Consider the following 23,682-nt stretch of genomic DNA (forward strand, 5'->3'; position numbering starts at 1 on the left):
AGAATATGTGTGTGTGTGTGTGTGGTGCGCGCAAGTGTTTGTGTGTGTGGGTGGTAATGGTTTAAGGTCCAATGCATCTGTTTTTATCTTAATATCAAATCATTTCTGGGTAACAATGAAGTACCTTACTGTGATTGTTTTCAATTAAAGTGGTCAAAAATAAACAAAATGGCTTCTTAGCAAAGAGCAACGTCTCAAGCAAGAATTTAGCTAGGACTGTCTGGGAGTGGTCTGAGCGGGGAGGGGAAAACTGAAAACGAGCTGTTATTGGCAGAAAGATTTGAAACATTCTTTCTTATTGGTTTATTAACTAATTTACCGGCCTAAAATCCATCCCACCAAAACAGGCATACATTTCAGGCAGTCTTTTCAAACAGCTCTTACACTAAAAGGGCATTATCATAATTTTCACAATTTCACAATATTATTCCAACCTCATAATGTGGAAATATATGTAAAACACAGGAAAATCATGTTTTTGCCTGCACTGGGCCTTTAAGAGCGTGTTGTTTTGAACACAGTGTGGAAAGGTGACTGTTCAGACAGGGATGAGAAAAGCACATGATCATCACTTTCTCTTTCACCTCAGGGATAGACAGAACACCCCTCATCTGTTCTCTAGTAGTCGGGGGAGAAGGGAGGGTTTGTTGTGTTGAATAAGGAGGTGAAAAATTGAGAAGGAATCCAGTCCCCAATTCAAAGGAAAGAAAAAAACAGTAAATATTTTTTATTTACTTTCCATTTCGAAGTACAAAAAAAATGTTTGTTTCATCACCAAATCTAAATGTAGCTCAGTTGGTAGAGCATGGCGCTTGCAACGCCAGGGTTGTGGGTTCGTTTCCCACGGGGGGCCAGTATGAAAATGTATGCACTCACTAACTGTAAGTCGCTCTGGATAAGAGCGTCTGCTAAATGACTAAAATCGAATAAAAAAATCCTTAAAACCGAATCAATCCCGACCAATCGAATCTCGGATGATACTCGGTATCATCATGTTTTTATCACCTTTTATGTGATCATTACAAAGTATATCAATAAATGTAACAAATAGGCCTGCTATCTAAGACACTTGGGTTGTGGTGTATCTAAGATTGATAAGCGCAAGGTTTTAATTTTGCAACAACAAATAACTACGATAAGGAATCTTACTTAATTTACTTTGATAAGCAAACACTAATGACTACTAATCTAGTTGTTCATGCATCGTTTTTGAGACTAAGAATATCTGCGACCAAATTATAGGCACTTTAAAACCAATGGAATGGAGCCAGATCGGAGGTCATTGGAATCATAAGAGGGAAACTAACTACTTGGCCATCATCTTGATTTCAGCTGAAGTATCTCTTGGGCCTGCATATATTATATACACAAAGATGGTATAAAATAATAAGATAGACAACTTGAAGACGTTTCACTGTAAAGCATGAGCTGGGCTATCTACACACCACATCACATCACCGTGACGATAAGGCTGGAAACGTCGACACAGAGAGACACAGTCGAATACAAATGGCGTTACAGAACAGTTACACTTCAAAGCAATACGCAGGCAGTTTGCAAAAACAATATAAAAAACAACAATCCAAAACACACTGAATATATTAATAATAAATAATAGAAATCTGAGTTGCACGTTGCCACATCATAATGTAACTAAAACCACCCCAAAAACATGTTGTTGGTTAGAACAGGCATCGGTTATTGTGTGGTGTCTGTGTCATCCAAAGAGGAACGAAGTTGCCCATAGTGACTGATCTTAGGTCAGTATCGAGTTTTTCCCTCTAATGGTTAAGGTTAGGATTTAGGTGAATGTAAACTGATCCTAGATCTGCACCTAAGGGCAACTTCTACCTGCAGTGCATTTGTCTGACTCATTGGTGAAGTGGCTAGACAGAATATCCCAGAGAGTTAGTAACTGTGCCCCCTGTAGCCCTGGAGCCCGGTCCCGGCCCGTCCCCACCTCCAAAATCAGACTGCCTCTTAGCTGCCCTCTCTAGTGCCAGGGCGGTCTTCCGGGTCCTGGTTAGGACCTCCTCCAGCTGCCCTCGCAGTGCCTGAACAGAGTCCAGTTCTGTGAGCAGGGCCTGGGTCTTCTCTGAGCTGCTGGGAGAAGGGCAATGACACAACACACAAATGTCCTCAAAACTGATTGCATGGTTTTAACAGTTTTACCTGGCCTACAACTGTATATAGCAATGTGTACCGACACTGAAGTTTCCACTGTACCTGCCTGTCAACAAATGTGTGTATTCTTAGGCTCCCAGGTGTGTGTATTGTTAGGTACCCAGGTGTGTGTATTGTTAGGTACCCAGGTGTGTGTATTGTTAGGTACCCAGGTGTGTGTATTGTTAGGTACCCAGGTGTGTGTATTGTTAGGTACCCAGGTGTGTGTATTGTTAGGTACCCAGGTGTGTGTATTGTTAGGTACCCAGGTGTGTGTATTGTTAGGTACCCAGGTGTGTGTATTGTTAGGTACCCAGGTGTGTGTATTGTTAGGCTCCCAGGTGTGTGTATTGTTAGGTACCCAGGTGTGTGTATTGTTAGGTACCCAGGTGTGTGTATTGTTAGGTACCCAGGTGTGTGTATTCTTAGGCTCCCAGGTGTGTGTATTGTTAGGTACCCAGGTGTGTGTATTGTTAGGTACCCAGGTGTGTGTATTGTTAGGTACCCAGGTGTGTGTATTGTTAGGTACCCAGGTGTGTGTATTGTTAGGTACCCAGGTGTGTGTATTGTTAGGTACCCAGGTGTGTGTATTGTTAGGTACCCAGGTGTGTGTATTGTTAGGTACCCAGGTGTGTGTATTCTTAGCCTCAGTAAAGGCCTGTATGGTCATCTTCTACCTGTCTCCTCTAGTCTGGATGTGGCTCAGACTCTGGTACAGCCTCTTCTCTGCCCTCAGAGCATCGTTCAGTCTGTGGTACTCAGTGACCAACTGTTCCATCACACTCTGACAGAGACAGAGACAGAGACAGAGACAGAGAGAGAGAGAGAGAGAGAGAGAGAGAGAGAGAGAGAGAGAGAGAGAGAGAGAGAGAGAGAGAGAGAGAAAGAGAAAGAGAGAGAGAGAGAGAGAGACAGAGAGAGAGAGAGAGAGAGAGAGAGAGAGAGAGAGAGAGAGAGAGAGAGAGAGAGAGAGAGATCATTAACACACACTCCACTCAGTAGGCTAGGCACCAGACCTTAACAAGGACAATGTTGTAGGCAATAAATAATTTTGGCAGAGAGGGATACCTGGTGGTCAGTGCTGGAGGGCTGGTCCCTGACTGGGATTCCTGGAGCCAGGATCTTAAATCTATCCCCCTGCTTTTGGGCCTGCTGCTGGGCCTGGGTGAGAGCTGAGCGCAGGGCTGAGAGCTCCAGCTGAGCCTCCCTCTCTTTCTTCCTGATCAGTTGCAGCTCTTCCTGGAAGGCCTGTACATCTGCTGCCCCCTCTGGTGTGGAGGGCTCCATGCTCTCCTCCTGGCCCTGCATCAGACTCTGTATAGGGAGGACAGTGTTATGTTATGATGACAGTTTAACTACTAGGTTTTTTATGGTATGGTATGTATGTGTGCTTGTGCGAGTCTAGTCTAAGATTAGTATAAGCTAGTGTGGAAATGTACAGTTTCACAACAGACTGACACAGAGAGAGAGAGAGAGAGAGAGAGAGAGAGAGAGAGAGAGAGAGAGAGAGAGAGAGAGAGAGAGAGAGAGAGAGAGAGAGAGAGAGAGAGAATTCACCTGGATAAAAGCCTCTTTCTCTTTTAGTAGGTTCTGCAGTCGCTCTGCCTCTCCCACTCTCTCCCTCTCTCTCTCCCTCTGCAGCTCGCCCATCTCCTGTTCCCGTGACGACAGCTGCCTGCGCAGCTCCTGCAGCTGGCCCGTCCGTTCGCCAATCACCTGGGAGAGCCTATCAGAGCAGTCCTGAGAGGAGGCGGGAGGGAAGTAGAGGGAGAGGGAAGGGGAGGGGACAGAGAGAGTTGGAGAAAAGAAAAGACAATCTGAAATCGACTATCACTTTACATGTCCATTCTACGGTATAAAATTCAATTTCCATAATATACTATTGGATGTCCATCCCCTATCACTGCTGTCGGGCCAGGTACACTGGAAAGCTGACATGAGCTGATTCTCAGAGACAGGTCCTAGATCAGTGGTGTGTGTGTGTGTGTGGTACCTGTATGTACTGGTCCTTGGTGCTGATGGTGCTGAGCAGGTCCTGGACCTGTGCTTGGTGTTCGTGGCTCTGGCGGCTGCGGTCTGACAGCAGTTCCTGGAACAGTTTCTCCTTCAGTGCGAGGCGAGCCTTCAGCTCCTCCACCACCTCACTGGGGCCTGCCTGCACCTTAGCCAGCAGGGCTGCCGTGAGGTCCTACACACACACACACACACACACACACACACACACAGACACACACACACACACACAGACACACACACACACACACACACACACACACACACACACACACACAGACACACACACAGACACACACACAGACACACACACACACACACACACACACACACACACACACACACACACACACACACACACACACACACACACACACACACACACACACACACACTGTCAGTACACCTGTTGTATTTGTAAGGGTCAGAAATAAGAGCAGGATTTTCTTGTTGGACTAGCATTGAAAGTCACTTATTTCAGCCAACAATAAAAAGCTTCAACAATGGGCAGAAACTAGCAGAGTGGTTGTCCTTTGGTTACAAGAGCAAACAGAATGCAAACTGGTGCTATAGCCAGTCCTCACTAGTGTGGACCTTCTGAACTGTGTGTGTACTGTATGTATGTGTGTGTGTGCTTACCTGTGTCTCCCGGCTGCGTGTCTGCAGGGCAGACTGTAGCTGGCTGATGAGCGTGTCTCTCTCTCTCAGAGTGTTCTTCTCTCTCTCCTCGCTCTGCTGCTGGAGCCACTGCAGGTTCCTGTGAGCTTCTGCTGCCTGCTCCACATCCAGTTCCTTACCCCGCACCAACGCATCCAGACTCTATACAAACACACAGTCTAAACATATCAATGTCCTGTATGACACACAGTCTAAACATATCAATGTCCTGTATGACACACAGTCTAAACATATCAATGTCCTGTATGACACAGTCTAAACATATCAATGTCCTGTATGACACAATCTAAACATATCAATGTCCTGTATGACACAATCTAAACATATCAATGTCCTGTATGACACAGTCTAAACATATCAATGTCCTGTATGACACACAGTCTAAACATATCAATGTCCTGTATGACACACAGTCTAAACATATCAATGTCCTGTATGACACAGTCTAAACATATCAATGTCCTGTATGACACACAGTCTAAACATATCAATGTCCTGTATGACACAGTCTAAACATATCAATGTCCTGTATGACACAATCTAAACATATCAATGTCCTGTATGACACAATCTAAACATATCAATGTCCTGTATGACACAGTCTAAACATATCAATGTCCTGTATGACACACAGTCTAAACATATCAATGTCCTGTATGACACACAGTCTAAACATATCAATGTCCTGTATGACACAGTCTAAACATATCAATGTCCTGTATGACACACAGTCTAAACATATCAATGTCCTGTATGACACAGTCTAAACATATCAATGTACTGTATAAACTGTAGATGTACTTGTCTGTGTGAGAGTGTGTGTATTCTTGTTGTTGCTCAAGGTATCTTTCTCTAGTGTGTGTGTGTGTGTGTGTGCGTGTGTAAATGTGTGTGTGTACCGTGATGGTCTCCTGGTTGTTGAGCAGTATGCAGCGGAGTCTCTCCAGGTCTCGTTCTTTCTCTCGCAGGGCCAGCTGTAGTCTCCTCACCTGCTCCTCCCTTTCCTCCAGACAACGGAACTTCTCATCTATAGACCGCTGGACATGAGAAAGAACATTATTATTATTATTATTAATATTCATATTATTATTACTATTATCATTATTATTGTCCATCCGTCCAGTGTGTGTGTGTGGTCCTACCTCCAGTGCTCTGTCCCTGTCCCTGATGCGTTCTCTCAGTTTGTCCATCAGAGTATCTCTGGGTTTGGAGCTGTCTACTGATTCCAGGAGCTCAGAGTACTCCTACACACACACACACACACAGATAGGGTTAGTGTGTATGTGTTTATTTCTGTTTGTGTGTGTGTGTGTGTGTGTGTGTGTGTGTGTGTGTGTGTGTGTGTGTGTGTGTGTGTGTGTGTGTGTGTGTGTGTGTGTGTGTGTGTGTGTGTGTGTGTGTGTGTGTCTCTCACCTGTAGCTGTCTCTCCTTGTCCTGTAGGGAGAGTTTGAGCTGTGTGATGTTCTTGTCTCTCTCCTGAACCTCCATGTGTTTCTCTGCCTCGCTCTCCTTCAGCTGAGCCTCTTTAGCCTGCAGCGCAGAGCGGGACTGAGCCAGGGCACTGAGCAAGTCCTACGGTGGGACAGAGGACAGGTTACACACACCACCTACATGACAGGGGTCCAGACACACGCACACACACACGCACGCACGGACGGACGCACGCACACACACACACACTGACCTGGTTGTGTTTGTCGGTGACCTCCCTGTGCTGCAGTGCCTCCTTTAGGTCAGAGTGGAGTCTGTCTTTAGCTCTGGTCAGGTCCTCAGCCTGTCTCTGGCTCTGTCTCTGGGCTCTCTGACTGGCTTCCAGCTCCAGACCCAGGGTAAACAGAGAGCTCTGTACCCCCACCAACTCACCCTGCAGCTGGGCTAGACCCGCACCTTCACTGCCCCCCTCTGGAGCCTGGGAGAGCAGACCAAACAAACAAGAACCACTAGGGTTAGTCTGGCCATGGGGAGGAAGGGCGTCTGTCTCCATCTATCTATCAACAGTTGGGTTATTATGGCTCTTCATTAACCGGTATCCTGCTGAGTGCTTGTCTGGACCTGTCTGGGGTGTGTGAGGTCTCACCTGAGTGTGAGTGATCTGGTTGTGGTTGGCCATCTCTCTCAGCTTACACAGCATGGTGTTCTGCCCCTCAATGAACTGGTACAGCTCCTGGGTCTGAGGAGAAATGTAAGTCACTACTGAGGTAGTGGTTGTTCTCTGTAGCTCAGTTGGTAGAGCATGGCGCTGTAATCCCAGGATTGTGTGTTCAATTCCCGGGACCACCCGTACGTAAAATGTATGCACGCCTAACTGTGAGGCGCTTTGGATAAAAGTGTCTTCTAAATGGCATATATTATTATTATTTTAGTCACTAGGCCGTCTCAAATGGTTCTGGGGCGGCGATGTAAATTCATTGTAGACCACACACACACCTCGTTGTCCTTGGTGCTGACAGAGTCGGTCAGGCCCTGGATGGTGCGTTCCTGGTTGTGAGCTGCCTGGCGGATGGAACGCAGATCACACTCCATCTCACTGAGCTTCTCCTGCAGCTTCTGGAGAAGGGGAGAGGGGGAGAGGGAGGGGAGAGGGAGGGGAGAGGGAGAGGGAGGGGAGAGGGAGGGGAGAGGGAGAGGGAGGGGGAGAGGGATGGGGAGGAGGAGGGGGGGAGGAGGGGGAGGGGGAGAGGGAGGGGAGAGGGAGAGGGAGGGGGAGAGGGATGGGGAGGAGGAGGGGGGGAGGAGGGGGAGGGGGAGAGGGAGGGGAGAGGGGAGAGGGAGGGGGAGTGGGGGGGAGGAGGAGGGGAGAGGGAGGGGGAGTGGGGGAGAGAGACGGGGTGGGGGGGAGGGGAGAGGGAGAGGAGAGGAGAGGGAGGAGAGGGAGGGAGGTTCGGGAGGGGAGAGGGGAGAGGGGAGAGGGGAGAGGGGAGAGGGGAGAGGGGGAGAGGGGAGAGGGATGAATGCTTGTGTGTGTGTGTGTGTGTGTGTGTGTGTGTGTGTGTGTGTGTTGTATAGATGTGTAATGTCTCTGTAGCTGTACCGTGTTGTTGGCCTCACTCTCCTGGATCTTGGTCTGGAGGGACTGGACCTGGAGCTGGGCCTTCTGCAGCTCACTGATACACTGACCTGCTGCACACTCATACTGGTTCAACTGGCTGTGCTGCTCCTCGATCAGAGTCTGGAATACACAGACACACAGGGGTTAACACACACACACACACAGGGGTTAACACACACACACAGGAGATAACACACACACACACACACACACACAGGGGTTAACACACACACACACACACAGGGGTTAACACACACACACACACACACACACACACACACACAGGGGTTAACACACACACACACACACACACACACACGGGGGTTAACACACACACACACACACACAGGGGTTAACACACACACACACACACACAGGGGTTAACACACACACATACTCGGGTCCCAGTATGCCAAATCTTGCTTTGTTCACAAATGAATATTAAGGGAGAGATAGACACAATAGTTCAGCTCTGTAGCGAGACAAAACAGTATTACAATCCAACCTGCTGTAGCGAGACAAAACAGTATTACAATCCAACCTGCTGTACCCAGACTAAACAGTATTACAATCCAACCTGCTGTAGCCAGACTAAACAGTATTACAATCCAACCTGCTGTAGCCAAACTAAACAGTATTACAATCCAACCTGCTGTAGCCAGACTAAACAGTATTACAATCCAACCTGCTGTACCCAGACTAAACAGTATTACAATCCAACCTGCTGTAGCGAGACAAAACAGTATTACAATCCAACCTGCTGTAGCCAGACTAAACAGTATTACAATCCAACCTGCTGTAGCCAGACTAAACAGTATTACAATCCAACCTGCTGTAGCGAGACAAAACAGTATTACTATCCAACCTGCTGTAGCCAGACTAAACAGTATTACAATCCAACCTGCTGTAGCCAGACAAAACAGTATTACAATCCAACCTGCTGTAGCCAGACTAAACAGTATTACTATCCAACCTGCTGTAGCCAGACTAAACAGTATTACAATCCAACCTGCTGTAGCCAGACAAAACAGTATTACTATCCAACCTGCTGTAGCCAGACTAAACAGTATTACAATCCAACCTGCTGTAGCCAGACAAAACAGTATTACAATCCAACCTGCTGTAGCCAGACTAAACAGTATTACTATCCAACCTGCTGTAGCCAGACAAAACAGTATTACAATCCAACCTGCTGTAGCGAGACAAAACAGTATTACAATCCAACCTGCTGTAGCCAGACTAAACAGTATTACAATCCAACCTGCTGTAGCCAGACAAAACAGTATTACAATCCAACCTGCTGTAGCCAGACAAAACAGTATTACAATCCAACCTGCTGTAGCCAGACTAAACAGTATTACAATCCAACCTGCTGTAGCCAGACTAAACAGTATTACAATCCAACCTGCTGTAGCCAGACTAAACAGTATTACAATCCAACCTGCTGTAGCCAGACTAAACAGTATTACAATCCAACCTGCTTTAGCCAGACCTGAGAGACACAGGGGCAGTTCTGGATGAGGAAAAGTAACAATGCACCGAGCTGGGCTGCAGGGTCAGATTCCATTTCAATTTCTAGTCAGTTCAGGAAGTACATTGGATTTGAAATGGAATTGACCCCAACCCTGCAGTGCTGTGTCGGTAACTGGACTGTACTTTGAAACCAAACTTTCTGTTCACTCTATCCTGAGGATATTCTCTCTTGTGTGTGTGTGTGTGTGTGTGTGTGTCTGTGTGTGTGTCTGTGTGTGTGTGTCTAGTGCTCTGTGCCGCACATAAACTAACTTACATAACCAGTGTGTTAGCATCACCCTTACAGCATTAACATGTGAGCACTCACATCCTATATTTATAGGTTTACGCTACGCTATGCTAGGCTACATTACGTTACATTACGCTACACTACGCTACATTATGCTACATTACGCTACGCTACGGGAGTTAATCCCACAACACACTCACACGTAAGTAAAGTGAGTAACTTAAATCCCTGATTAGAATGGTAACGTAGGATAGATTTATGTGGTGGTTTGTGGATTACTATTATGAGCCGACAAAATCTCCTTATACTGTATAAATACAGTAGAGGTGTAAATATTGACATACTGTTGATACTTACAGGTCCAAGCCAAATACATAGTGTATAGCTCTGGTCCAGGCCATTTGAGTAGCACAGAGAGAGACACTGTACATGCCATAGAAATATAATTACTTTGAATTAGAAAGTCCATTCTAGTCATTCTAATTCTATGGTCCATGCTATAATATAATAACATCCAGTAGCCATCCAGAATTGAGACAGAGGCCTGGTCTGACATTGTGTGGTATTGTGTGGTATTGTTAGTGCTTGCTGCCTCCAGGATTTGTTGCAACCTGTGAAAATAGGCCAATAGTGGTGCCACTCCACGTCTCCCCATGCTCTAACCTAGTTTAGTGAACACGGCTGGGGCTGGTTGGGGCCTGGAATCACTTTCACATGAAGGACTACACTATCATTACAGAGGCTTACACATGCTTTCCAAATCGTTGTGTTTCCAAAGCACATAGAGCTGTTGTACCAAAGCACAAGGTTTTAACGCTCAAATGTAGTGCTGACTTTCAATAACAAAGAAAGGTCTGTTCTTAAATGTTCATTTTCCTCTGAGAAAGGCTGAATATATTTTTGAACATAAGATACCAGTTTGCCTTTTTTTTCTGTAATACATTGAGCACATGACTGTAGCTTAAGAGTCTGTGACTGGATGAAACTGCTTGATAATGTAAAGAGAAACACAGTTCTTGTCTGTCAGTAGATTTCTGTAGCAGCCCCAAGGCAAATACTTGATATACTGTATATGCAAGTAATTGTATGAGGATATAGATACCAGTGGAGGCTGCTGGGATGAGCTATAGGAGGACGGGTTCATTTTAATGGCTGGAATGGAATTAATGGAACAGAGTTTCCATATGTTTGATGTGTTTGATACCGTTCCATTGATTCCATTCCAGCCATTACAATGAGCCTGTCCTCCTATAGCTCCTCCCACCAGCCTCCTCTGATAGATACACAGCATCTCAGGTTCTACCTAAACATGTGATATCCGATACGGTTTCCAAGTCCTAGTTTTGCACTACTGAATAAACACTTTGCTTATTATCCACTATTTTGGCGTACTTTGTGAGAGCTTGTTGAAAAGCACTCTCAGGCCAAAATGACTGAAGCTACAGTGAAGATGACAGTACATTTTTACCAGACTTCCCGAGCAATTAAGGTTGTGTCTTGTTCATCAACAGATTTTTTTACCCAGTCGGCTCTGGGATTTGAACCAGCGACCTTTCAGTTAATAGCCCAACTCTCTTAACCGCTAGGATACCTGCCGCCCCAGTATCATACTAGGTTTAATAACCGGGTCAAAATGATTAATATTTGTTTTGCAGTATTGATCCCCCCCAAAAATGTCATCATCTAATATTCCAGGAATTCCTTAAATAGTGTGTCTTTAATGTTCCAACATCCTAGTTTTGTTGTTTAATTTCTTATTTTTTATGTATAAATAGTTTTTGCATCACTACCCCAAGTTTTCATATGTGGGTCAAATATGACCCATATGTATTTAATGTGGAATTCACTGCATTGCACTCGTCAAACTGATCTTTCTTTTTGCTACAACATTAAAATCAATGTAATTAATAAAGTATTTATTAAATATCTTGTTTTTAATATTAATTAATCACCGTTTTCATGAGGAGGCTCATAAGAATGTTGCCAGATATTCAACAAAAAGGGTTTTATAGATGCTGGATGAGGAAGCCATTTGTGCCTCTGACTCAGAATCTGAGGTATCCAATTCAGATGCCTGTGGGTCAAGTTGGAGTTGTGGATGCACCTGGTAGTCCAGCTGTCCTACATGATTCTGCAGATTGGGAAGACTCCTCCTCTGAGGAGAGTGAACCCCCCCCCCACTAAAGGCAGGACCAGAAGCCATAACATCCTGAGGAGTTGCCCAGGGCCTGTGCCGGGGTCAACAGTTTTGCCACCAAAAGATGTCTGGGAGCTGTTCATTAGCGACAATATCATTGAGGAGGTCCTAAAGTGTACAAATTTAGAAGGACGGAGAACAGCGACAGCAAAAGGGAAAGAGTGGAGAGAGGTCAACAAAGAGGAACTAAAGCTCTTTATTGCTTTAACCCTCCTCACCGGCGTGGAGAAAAGCTGGTATGTTTCCACACGGGAGCCAATGTATTAGGCCACCATGTCGGTCGGAAGATATGAGGATATCCGTCGCTACCTGAGGCATGATGACAAGAGGACCAGAGTGTTCAGAGAGGCAACGGACCACCTGGCAGCCTTCCAGTATGTGTGGGACCTTTTCCTAGCAAACTGTAGAGAAAGGTTCATCCCCAGCGATTGCGTCACAGTGGATGAGCAGGTTTCCTCCAGACGTGACGCTTGGCATTCGGGCCAAAGAGTTCAATCTTGGTTTCATCAGACCAGATAATATTGTTTCTCATGGTCTGAGAGTCCTTTAGGTGCCTTTTGGCAAACTCCAAGCGGGCTGTCATGTGCCTTTTACTGAGGAGTGGCTTCTATCTGGCCACTCTACCATAAAGGCTTGATTGTTGGAGTGCTGCAGAGATGGTTGTCCTTCTGGAAGGTTCTCCCATCTCCACAGAAGAACTGAGGCAATGTAAAGATGTTGGGTGATGAAAGAGACCCATGCCACCACCACTCAGAGCAGCCAGGACCAGAAGAGGAAGAGGTGCCAGCTCTGCCCAAGCACTAAGGATAGAATAGTCAGCTGCTGGTGTTCTCAGTGCAACACACCCGTCTGCAAAGAGCACAGTCACATGCTTTTGGTTTGTAACAAATGCATGGACTAAGACAGCATAAGTCTAAATTCAAAATTGTTAGTGTTGTCGTTTATATATATATTTTTTTTAGCAGACGCTCTTATCCAGAGCGACTTACATGAGCAATTAGGGTTAAGTGCCTTGCTCAAGGGCACATCGACAGATTTTTCACCTAGTCGGCTCGGGGATTAGAACCAGCGACCTTTCGGTTATTGACGATGAACTTTAGATTTTCAAATAAATGTTTTGAAATATTATAAAATATGCTTAAGGTGTTTTATTTGTTCTTCACACTAAAAGGTTGAATGTGAAACTTTGATTGTAAGATTGATTGTAATAAAAATGTGCTAATATTTTCAATAGCCATTAACCAAACTGTTGAAGAGCGACTAAAAACATTTCAAACAATAAAATCATTATTGAAAGGTCCAAATCATCACTCAAAATAATTATGTTCCACAAAATGGATAATATTTTAGACCCATATAAATAAAACACAGATATGACATTATCGGGTCATTTTGACCTGGCATATGCATTCTTTGGGCATCATGTTTACTATGCATCCTAGGGTTAATGTGCCTCTGTGGTAGGCCAATCATGACTGGTCTACTGTCTGACAACAACACACACTCATTAGTATGGCTGACTGGCCTGAGAGCTCTACGTGAAAATCCCATACTGCTTTTAACACACGCACGCACACACACACACACACACACACACACACACACACACACACACACACACGCACACGCACACGCACACGCACACATCTGAAGGATTGTATGATGTGCATCTAGGCACGTACACGCCTGAGTCATAGAATGACCTCATAGACACACACACACACACACACACTCACAGACACTCTCACACACATAGATTTAAGTGCTACAGAGCACACATCCTCTAATGTGCATCTTCTCTGGAGAGGGGGAGGGAGAGGTTTAGGTGATGGAGATGGACAGTTGAATTACCCAGCTAATTAGCTAGGAGCATGGAGAGAACAGGAATATTCTCACGGTTGGGAGCACTGCACTGTGTGCTGGATTCAAAGATAACCAAGTAACCTTCTGGAATATTCTCTACATCTACAGATTATTAAATATGGCACAAATAAGATATGTAGTAAAATAAGGTATTCTATTGAAAGAAAACACTCCTTCTGATTTTAGTATCTGGCAAGCTTGAGCAAAGACAATAAAACGAGATTAGTGAGCCGATGACCAAAGCTGGCTTGAGAGCTGGCTGGAGAGCTGGCTGGAGAGCTGGCTGGAGAGCAGCTGTCGTATACCTGGTGGGGGTGTGGGGGAGGACACTCATGATACAGATCCTCCCACAGCTCCTCCATCTCAGCCAGGTCCAGACCCCCATCCATCTCACCGTCCAGCCTGATCGGAGGGGCCTCTGGGTCGGGTACATGGCCATGGATCTCCCCCTCTCCATTCGGACTTCGATGCAGCAACCTCAAGGCCGGCTCATAGAAGCCAAGTCTGGAGCCTCCATCGCTGGGGCTCTGTCTGAGCAGCACAGGCAATCTGCTTCCCTTGGGGCTCTGGACGGGCCGGTACACACAGTTCTGGACCAGGCAGAGGGCCTGGGAGAGGTGGGAGGCCGATCTCATCGGGGTCACCAGGTGGTGCTCTTCAGACAGGGAGTCAGAGAACCGGTCATCCAGGGGGTCCCGGGGGTACACTAGCCCCTCGTCCTCATCTTGGATAGCAGACAGCCGGGTAGATTCTCCAGCTATATCCAGGGAGTCTATGGAGGGGCTGGAGCTGTCTCGACCCGCTAGGGTACGGTCACTGTCTGAAGCCCGGGACTGAAGCTTGGACCCTGGGACCAGCGTGAGCGAGGAGTGGGTCCCTTTTGGCTCTTCCTCCCCTCCTCTACCTCTTTCTACTCCAATCACACTGGTCGAATATCTCGTCGATGGGCCACAGGAAATACTCCGTGCCAACTTCCTGGGTACTTTACACACGGCCTCGTAGTCAGAGTCCGCGACTCGCCACGCTGTGCACCCTTGGCACTTCCTGGGCGAAGGCGTGACTGTCCCACAGCGCTGTGACCCAACAGCCGTCACCTCTGACCCTGGGCATTGTGGGCGATGCCCATGATGATGATGGTGGTGACCCCCGAACTCTAACCCCTCCACAGCCCAGGACTCATACAGAGAGTACACCAAGTCCTCCTGGAGCAGAGCACAGTACTTAGCATGGGTCAGACCAGACATGTCCACTATACCTTCCCCCTGTACCCCTCCTCCTCCCGTACCCCCAGGCCCGGTAATGACCCCTCCACCACCGCCCCCCTCCTCCCCGTTGGACTTCCGGTAGAGGCCTCCGATGAGGCCACGTAGCCGGTGTTTCTCCTGGAGCAGCGTCTGCAGCCGTTCGATGGACAGAGCCTCCACACGAGCGATGACCGTATCAAACCTATATATGCGCTCCAGTATGAAGGCACACTTGGAGCAGGCGAATTCGCCGCGCCCGTCCCGGGTCAGCTCTCGACCCAGGGCGTGGGACAGGAGCACCTGGAGGTTGAGTTTGGAGGCAGGGTGGAAGATCCATCGGCGTTGGTTACCGCAGAGCTCCTGCGCGCAGATACGACACGCCTCCTTCATTCTGATGTCCAGCATTCCACACACACCTTTGTTTTTTATGATAAACAAGCACTTGTATTACACTTGAATTTTCCTCCAAGAGTGGCTGACTGGCATTCTCATATCCCCAGAGTTCTCCTTCCACCTCTGGTTGCTCCTGGGGGGGAGGGGTTGAGGTCCTGGCTGTTTACTGTTAAGTGTCCTATAAATATTAAATACCATTTGATTGATTGAGGTGAATGAGATGATGTTATTAGCTCCAGTAAGACTAATGCTCATCAGTCAGAAGAAACACTTTAAAAGTCAATGTATTAGATCATTGAGGATGTGAATATATTGCAGGTAACAGTCCTCTTCCTCTCTTTTTCTCTGTCTTCAGAAGATACATAAATACCACTAAAACTTAATGAAAACAACAGAAACACAGTCATTAGGGAAACACTAATATTGGCACTGGTAGCCTGCTGGGAAACGCACACAGCACCAAGTAAAAGAGATGCTCACAAAATCCAATCCTCTTGACATAATTTATTTCATAACCTGCCCAGCGTTGTTGCTTCCATAGGACTATGAAGACCTTTGGTGAATTATAATTGCGTATTACTTGAGCAGATGGCAGCCAGCAAGTATTCCAGTATCCTTGGTCACCGGTTCTGTTGCATTCCGTAATGGATATTCTGAAGCAATGGGTTAAAGTCCGAAAGGGAAAAATAAAGGCATTCTGGTGTCATGCGCCTGGCATATTCCCTAAATACACAAACCACCAGACTTTTCCCGCTTTCGATCCCGGTCGTTTCGTCTCGCGTTTCCCAACACAAGAAAAACACGCGCACGTTCCGCTGCATTACTTGGTTAGCTGTCATTGGGAGGCTCGCACTGTCAGGTTGATCATCACCAGTACCGTAGGCTACGGCGGTGTCGCTTTAACCGAAGACCGTCACGGCGGATAATTGACACACCAAAACAATATATTCGGTAGCAGCAATCATCCTTCGCAATCCTTTGACATTCATTCATGATTTATAATGTCAACAGTGGAGATAGCGCACCTCAGCCCCGCGATCATTTGGGCACATAATGTGGCAGCGTTGTTGCATTGGCGAGACCTAGCTGCAGGCGCGGAGCGCACCATTTCATGCAATAGGGGTGCAATATATCTAATCGTCTATACCAAGAGGTTAAAAAGTTGCACTATATGACATGATAATACACGTTTTACTTTCATTTAATGAGCTAAGTTTCGGTCAATTTTGTTAAAGATGGTGAATAACATACTTTCACGATCTCTAATGCTCCCCGGGATGCCCTTAGTTATTTTGGTCCACTCTACACTAAGCTTTGTATTCGCTTCAACAAACAGGTGAAATGTATATTACCGTGTAGTAACATAGTGACATTAGTGACGCTCTAAAATTTAAATGACTTTATATTCACAGTGTTTTGCATAAACTCTTACCCCATGCAAGCCAGTAGAAATATTCTAAATGAAAACCAATAATAACATCATTTTCTCTGCTTTGTTCATTACCACCAGGCTATATTTGGGCTTTTATGGGGTCAACATCAATTTCTCAAACAGAACCACATACTCAGTCAGAATTTCATTTAATAAATACATAATTTGATAGTACACACGCTCGAGGGTTGACTTGAACTCATTTCCACTGAACAGGCAGAACAGGCTGCATAACCTTTCCTTCCTCATGCGAGCCTCTTCTATATGCAAATAAGATCTCATAATACACTGAAAAGTAAATGCCATTAATGCATTGCAAAGCAGAGGGGATACATTTTACATCGATTTTCCAATTGTCAAACCATTTCAGTTGGTAGAGCATGGCTGCACCGCCAGGGTTGTGAGTTTGATTCCCAGGGCCACCCATATGTAAAAAGTATGCATGCATGAAATGTAAGTCGCTTTGGATAAAAGTGTCTGCTAAATTGCATATATTATTATTATATATTATCAGGCAAATGGTTCCATAATAGCGAAGGTGGATGGTTCCGATGTTTATATTTATATTTTATATCTAATACATTATTAATAGTTATTGGGAAGAAAAAAACATACAGCTTTCCATTTATAGAGTCCAGATCTGCCATATATGACATGATTGTATGAGTGAGATATACTGTAACGGCAGTGTGTTGATAACAAACAGTGTTAGCTACAAAACTCAACAGATGGGCTGGCCACAGCTCTCATAGTGCCGACTGCTGCTGAGTGCTGCAATAAAGTTATTCTATTCTACTCTACACACTTAGGGCCAGGAGTCTTTCCTGTCTGACAACATGTCCTGACCAGGGAGAACTCTGGACACTAGTTATAGAATATGGCCATCAGGTCACGTGGTCAAGAAAAATTCCTGCCCATATTATTCTATTGTATTGTATTGTATCGTATTTTATTCTATTCTATTCTAGAACTGCATATCACAGGAGGCCCAGGCTCCAACGCCTTCAACCAGGCACCTGTCTGCGACATATAGATTACTACACAAGGCTATCCATTACAGTTAGACAGTGGTTTAAAGCAGAGAGGGAAACACAGTGACACAATAGGACAAGGGGGCCATAAAACCGGTTACTACGACTACGTATGCTACAAGAACAGAACAAAGAGAGGCAATCGTGGTGCAGTGTGCACAGGCACTGGTGGATGTGGGACTGCTATCGTAGCCTGTGCTGTGAATGGAGGGGTGTAGACTAATGTGGTGAAATATGAAGGTAAACCGGTTATGATGTTTTGCTTGAAACATGAGGCAACATGAGGGACGCTGCCGCATATTAATGAACTTACTGACAATAAATGAACTTACATACAAGGGCAACCCAATGACATTAAAACATCACATTTGGCTACAACATTTAAAATATGGTTAGGCTGTGTGAATAAATGAGCTGTACAAAACTACATTACCCAGAATGTTTTAGGCTCATAGGTTTCCACAGTGACCCGAGACTATGTATCCCTGAGGGTGTGCACACAGACAGTCATGCACTCACACTGTGACTGCACATTTCAGCTTTGATTCTCAAAATAACATGCTGCCTCAGAACAGAATGTTACAAATGGCCACTACAGTGGCTTGCGAAAGTATTCACCCCCCTTGGCATTTTTCCTATTTTGTTGCCTTACAACCTGGAATTTAAAATATATTTTTTTGGGAGTTTGTAACATTTGATTTACACAACATGCCTACCACTTTGAAAATATTTTTTATTGTGAAACAAACAAGAAATATGACAAAAAACAGAAAACTTGAGCATGCATAACTATTCACCCCCCCCCAAAGTCAATACTTTGTAGAGCCACCTTTTGCAGCAATTACAGATGCAAGTCTCTTGGGGTATGTCTCTATAAGCTTGGCACATGCAGCCACTGGGACTTTTGCCCATTCTTCAAAGCAAAACTGCTCCAGCTCCTTCAAGTTGGATGGGTTCCGCTGGTGTACAGCAATCTTTAAGTCATACCACAGATTCTCAATTGGATTGAGGTCTGGGCTTTGAGTAGGCCATTCCAAGACATTTCAATAAACCACTCAAGTGTTGCTTTAGCAGTATGCTTAGGGTCATTGTCCTGCTGGAAGGTGAACCTCCGTCCCAGTCTCAAATCTCTGGAAGACTGAAACAGGTTTCCCTCAAGAATTTCCCTGTATTTAGCGCCATCCATCATTCCTTCAATTCTGATCAGTTTCCCAGTCCCTGCCGATGAAAAACATCCCCACAGCATGATGCTGCTGCCACCATCATGCTTCACTGTGGGGATGGTGTTCTCGGGGTGATGAGGTGTTGGGTTTGCGCCAGACATAGCGTTTTCCTTGATGGCCAAAAAGCTCAATTTTAGTCTCATCTGACCAGAGTACCTTCTTCCATATGTTTGGGGAGTCTCCCACATGCCTTTTGGCGAACACCAAACGTGTTTGCTTATTTTTTTCTTTAAGCAATGGCTTTTTTCTGGCCACTCTTCCATAAAGCCCAGACAGATACTCCAATCTCTGCTGTGGAGCTTTGCAGCTCCTTCAGGGTTATCTTTGGTCTCTTTGTTGCCTCCCTGATTAATGCCCTCCTTGCCTGGTCCGTGAGTTTTGGTGGGTGGCCCTCTTTTGGCAGCTTTGTTGTGGTGCCATATTCTTTCAATTTTTTAATAATGGATTTAAATGGTGCTCCGTGGGATGTTCAACGTTTCGGATATTTTTTTTATAACCCAACCCTGATCTGTACTTCTCCACAACCTTGTCCCTGACCCGTTTGGAGAGCTCCTTGGTCTTCATGGTGCCGCTTGCTTGGTGGTGCCCCTTGCTTAGTGTGTTGCAGACTCTGGGGCCTTTCAGAACAGGTGTATATAACCTGAGATCATGTGACAGATCATGTGACACTTGGATTGCACACAGGTGGACTTTATTTAACTAATTATGTGACTTCTGAAGGTAATTGGTTGCACCAGATCTTATTTAGGGTCTTCATAGCAAAGGGGGTGAATACATATGCACACACCACTTATTTTAATTTTTTTCACTTCACCAATTTGGACTATTGTGTAATGTCCATTACATGAAATCCAGATAAAAATCATTTTAAATTACAGGTTGTAATGCAACAAAATAGGATAAACGCCAAGGGGGATGAATACTTTAACAAGGCACTGTAGGTCCAAGTCTCTCTTGGAAAAGGGATGGGTTAAACCAAAAGGGATGGGTTAAACCAAAAGGGATGTGTTAAACCAAAAGGGATGGTTTACCAAAAGGGATGGGTTAACCCAAAAGGGATGGGTTAAACCAAAAGGGATTGCTTAAACCAAAATGGATGGGTTAAACCAAAAGGATTTGGTTAAACCAAAAGGGATGGGTTACCCCAAAAGGGATGGGTTACCCCAAAAGGGATGGGTTACACCAAAAGGGATGGGTTAAACCAAAAGAGATGTGTTCCCCTATAGGGATGGGTTGAACCAAAAGGGATGGGTTGAACCAAAAGGGATGGCTTATCAACAGGGATGGGTTAACCCAAAAGGGATAGGTTACCAAAAGGGATGGGTTAACCCAAAAGGGATGAGTTAAATCAAAAGGGATGGGTTATCAAAAGGGATGGGTTATCAAAAGGACTGGTTTATATAAAGCCAAGAGTAATACATGATTCATAACAAAACCCTGTATGTGATTGTGCCATACTTACTATGCTTCATTTTCAAACCCATGTATGCTTCATTACCTTACTGTATGATAGTGTATGGCAGCCATTTTCTCTGAGGACAGAGCTGACCTTGTATGTCCTAGGTCAGCTCCTCACTAATGCCTGATTATGGGTGGCTTAAAATTACAGTCTGGGGTTAGTTGGGGGTCCTTGATTAAGCTTGTTGAAAATTGAGGGTTTATAAAATGACAGTCTGGGGGTAGTTGGGGGTCCTTGATTAAGCTTGTTGAGGATTTGGGGTTTAAAATGAGGACTGCTTCAGTACTCTCCAGCAGAGTCCACTGCTAAATCTGAGAGTTGCTTCAAACTCCTCCTTAAGCATAGACTGCAATCAAGCACGAGAGAGCTAGAAATAACAAATCACCACACATAGAAATATACATTTTACAAAAATATAGCACTTTTCTCTCCTTTATTTATTTCCTTTCCATTTTGTGTTCTAGCACAAATGTAGCATGAATAGCATCAGCTGCCTCTCACAGCACATTTCTTTCATAACATTTCTCCCTCCTGGACGGCCTGCCATTTAGATTGATCTCATTGGCTGTGGTGTCTGGGGAACCAATTAGAAGCTAAGTGTCTTAGACAACACAACTTGATATCTGTGTGTGTCAGAGTTAGCACCAGAAGGTCAGCGTGACCTATTGACAACCTTGCTGAAACACGAGCCACTTAAATGCGCACCAACACACATCCTTGCACGCACACTCACTGACATACATGGATACAGACACTTGCAAGCCTTCTGTGTTGTCTACAGTCGTGCTCTGTTGTGTACACAGATATTGAACACGTTGACAGACAGGTGAACATTCTTTCTACCCTTACTATCAGGGGTAACTACAGGCCAGAATATAATGATGTTTAGGTACTTTGCTGTCATTAATAGGGCAAATAAATCCAAAGTTCAATGTATGCCTTTCCATTGCCTATGCCTGTGCTTCTCATGCATTCGTTTTCCACTTTCAAAGACCCCTTCTCCTCAGTCTTCTAAAGAAACTGACATGAATGTGAGTAATAGTGATCTATTCAGCCTTAGTTACAGCTGGCAGTGGCCCTGGGCAGTGGGACAGCATCACTGTGTGAAATCTGAGCTGAGATCAGCCCTGACATGCACATTTGCATCCTAGAGCCAAGCTGATTTACAAGGTAAAATGCCTCCAGAGGCACCTTCAAGCTTCAAGAGAAACTCAAACTACAACAAATATGTGTAGGATTCAAAGCTTCCGACAAATGACAAGAGCCAAGAGCCTTGGGAGTCTCAGTGAGACAGGATCAAAGGATAATGAATGGTTATGACCAGAGCCATGCATCTAGAGAGTTGAGCCAACTTGTAGAATGTTGAATATTCTTCTAGTTCTAGACATTCAGTGACATAGCATTGTTTAAATAGTCCCCACAAAATGTTAATGGGGCGCTAACATGGCTGCCATAGAATGTTGTAGTGACATGTAAATGCATCATAATGCAGAAACCTCAATGTCCCAACTCTCTAAATACATGGCTCTGGCACTAGATAATGACTAATACGAGGTAATGACTAGCAATAGATAATGACTACCACTGACATTTTCAACCTCTCCCTGACCAAGTCTGTAATACCTACATGTTTCAAGCAGACCACCATAGTCCCTGTGCAGAAGAAAGTGAAGGTAACCTGCCTAAATGACTACCGCCCCATAGCACTCGTGTTGGTAGCCATGAAGTGCTTTGAAAGGCTGGTCATGGCTCACATCAACACCATCATCCCAGAAACCCTAGACCCACTCCAATTCGCATACCGCCTTAACAGATCCATAGATGATGCAATCTCAATCGCACTCCACACTGCCCTTTTCCACCTGGACAAAAGGAACACCTATGTGAGAATACTGTTGACTCTTTGACTCTGTACCAGTACCCCCTGTATATAGCCTCGTTATTGTTATTTTATTGTGTTATTTTTTATTTTATTTTTTACTTCAGTTTATTTAGTAAATATTTTCTTGACTCTATTTCTTGAAGTGCATTGTTGGTTAAGGGCTTGTAAGTAAGCATTTCATGGTAAGGTCTACACCTGTTGTATTCGGCGCATGTGACAAATAAAATTTGATTTGATTTTGATTTGATTTGATTATGACTAATATGTGGTAATGACTGAGAAGAGATGATGACTGTTGATTACCAAACTACCAAGTGACGATGATTAACCAAACACTCTTGATCAAAGTGACAGGATACACATACACTGTACTGCGGCTTTCTTTCAATTGTATGTGAGGTGTAGTGACACTTTAAATAAAGTTTGATTTCATTTCATTTGACACACAGCATCTAATCTATTTCTATTATCTAACCCCACTCCAGTCAACACACACGCATACTGTATATACCTGTTATCCTGTTATTTGTGTAATGTGAGAAGCTCTCCTCTAAGAATATGAGTGATGAGAATGGAGAATGTGGGCGGTCTGTTCATAAATACATCACATCATTTGTTTACCACAGACTAAAATAACCTAGGCCTGCTCCCTTCAGGCCGACAGCTCCCAACACAATACTGGGATGAACAGCCATAGAGACATCAACACAGACTGATCTAGGTACAGTTTATTACTCAGCTCTAGCAGCTGCTATTTACTAAGATATTATATGATATGGTAACTACGTGTAATGTATGATGTTTACGTTGAGGTCAACACAATGGCGTTTCGATGAACCACAAAGAAACCCCAATTATATTAGAAAGTAGTTTACATGTGATTACAATTTGATCATGTATTTTTCCTTAGATGGTGACTATTCTGAAGCCCACGATGTTACCGCTCTGTATTTGTCTGTCTGGTTTAAGAGGTGGTACAGTGAGGGAAAAAAGTATTTGATCCCCTGCTGATTTTGTACGTTAGCACACTGACAAAGAAATGATCAGTCTATAATTTTAATGGTAGGTTTATTTGAACAGTGAGAGACAGAATAACAACAAAAAAATCCAGAAGAACGCATGAAAGAAATGTTATAAATTGATTTGCATTTTAATGAGGGAAATAAGTATTTGATCCCCTCTCAATCAGAAAGATTTCTGGCTCCCAGGTGTCTTTTATACAGGTAACGAGCTGAGATTAGGAGCACACTCTTAAAGGGAGTGCTCCTAATCTCAGCTTGTTACCTGTATAA

The 23,682-nt window shown here is 44.7% G+C and overlaps 1 protein-coding gene across 1 annotated transcript in view; it reads right to left on the reverse strand.

The window, feature by feature from the left end:
* Positions 1-288: 288 nt before the first annotated feature.
* The window catches only part of LOC311126536 (uncharacterized protein), a gene marked incomplete at its 5' end in the record, with an annotated part of 61,073 nt that continues 37,679 nt past the window's right edge, over positions 289-23,682 (reverse strand). Inside the window, 14 exons of the mRNA XM_084200528.1 lie at positions 289-2,103; positions 2,841-2,947; positions 3,232-3,477; positions 3,721-3,903; positions 4,157-4,351; positions 4,816-4,995; positions 5,754-5,891; positions 5,997-6,098; positions 6,269-6,427; positions 6,540-6,764; positions 6,933-7,025; positions 7,283-7,402; positions 7,887-8,024; positions 14,032-15,411. Of these exons, the coding sequence (XP_084056654.1) occupies positions 1,887-2,103; positions 2,841-2,947; positions 3,232-3,477; positions 3,721-3,903; positions 4,157-4,351; positions 4,816-4,995; positions 5,754-5,891; positions 5,997-6,098; positions 6,269-6,427; positions 6,540-6,764; positions 6,933-7,025; positions 7,283-7,402; positions 7,887-8,024; positions 14,032-15,411 (3,483 nt within the window). The 3' untranslated portion in view covers positions 289-1,886. The remainder of the gene's footprint in view (positions 2,104-2,840; positions 2,948-3,231; positions 3,478-3,720; positions 3,904-4,156; positions 4,352-4,815; positions 4,996-5,753; positions 5,892-5,996; positions 6,099-6,268; positions 6,428-6,539; positions 6,765-6,932; positions 7,026-7,282; positions 7,403-7,886; positions 8,025-14,031; positions 15,412-23,682) is intronic.

The sequence above is a fragment of the Coregonus lavaretus genome (genome assembly GCF_964263955.1).
Source record: "Coregonus lavaretus genome assembly, contig: HAP1_SCAFFOLD_2629, whole genome shotgun sequence".
Lineage (NCBI taxonomy): Eukaryota > Metazoa > Chordata > Actinopteri > Salmoniformes > Salmonidae > Coregonus > Coregonus lavaretus.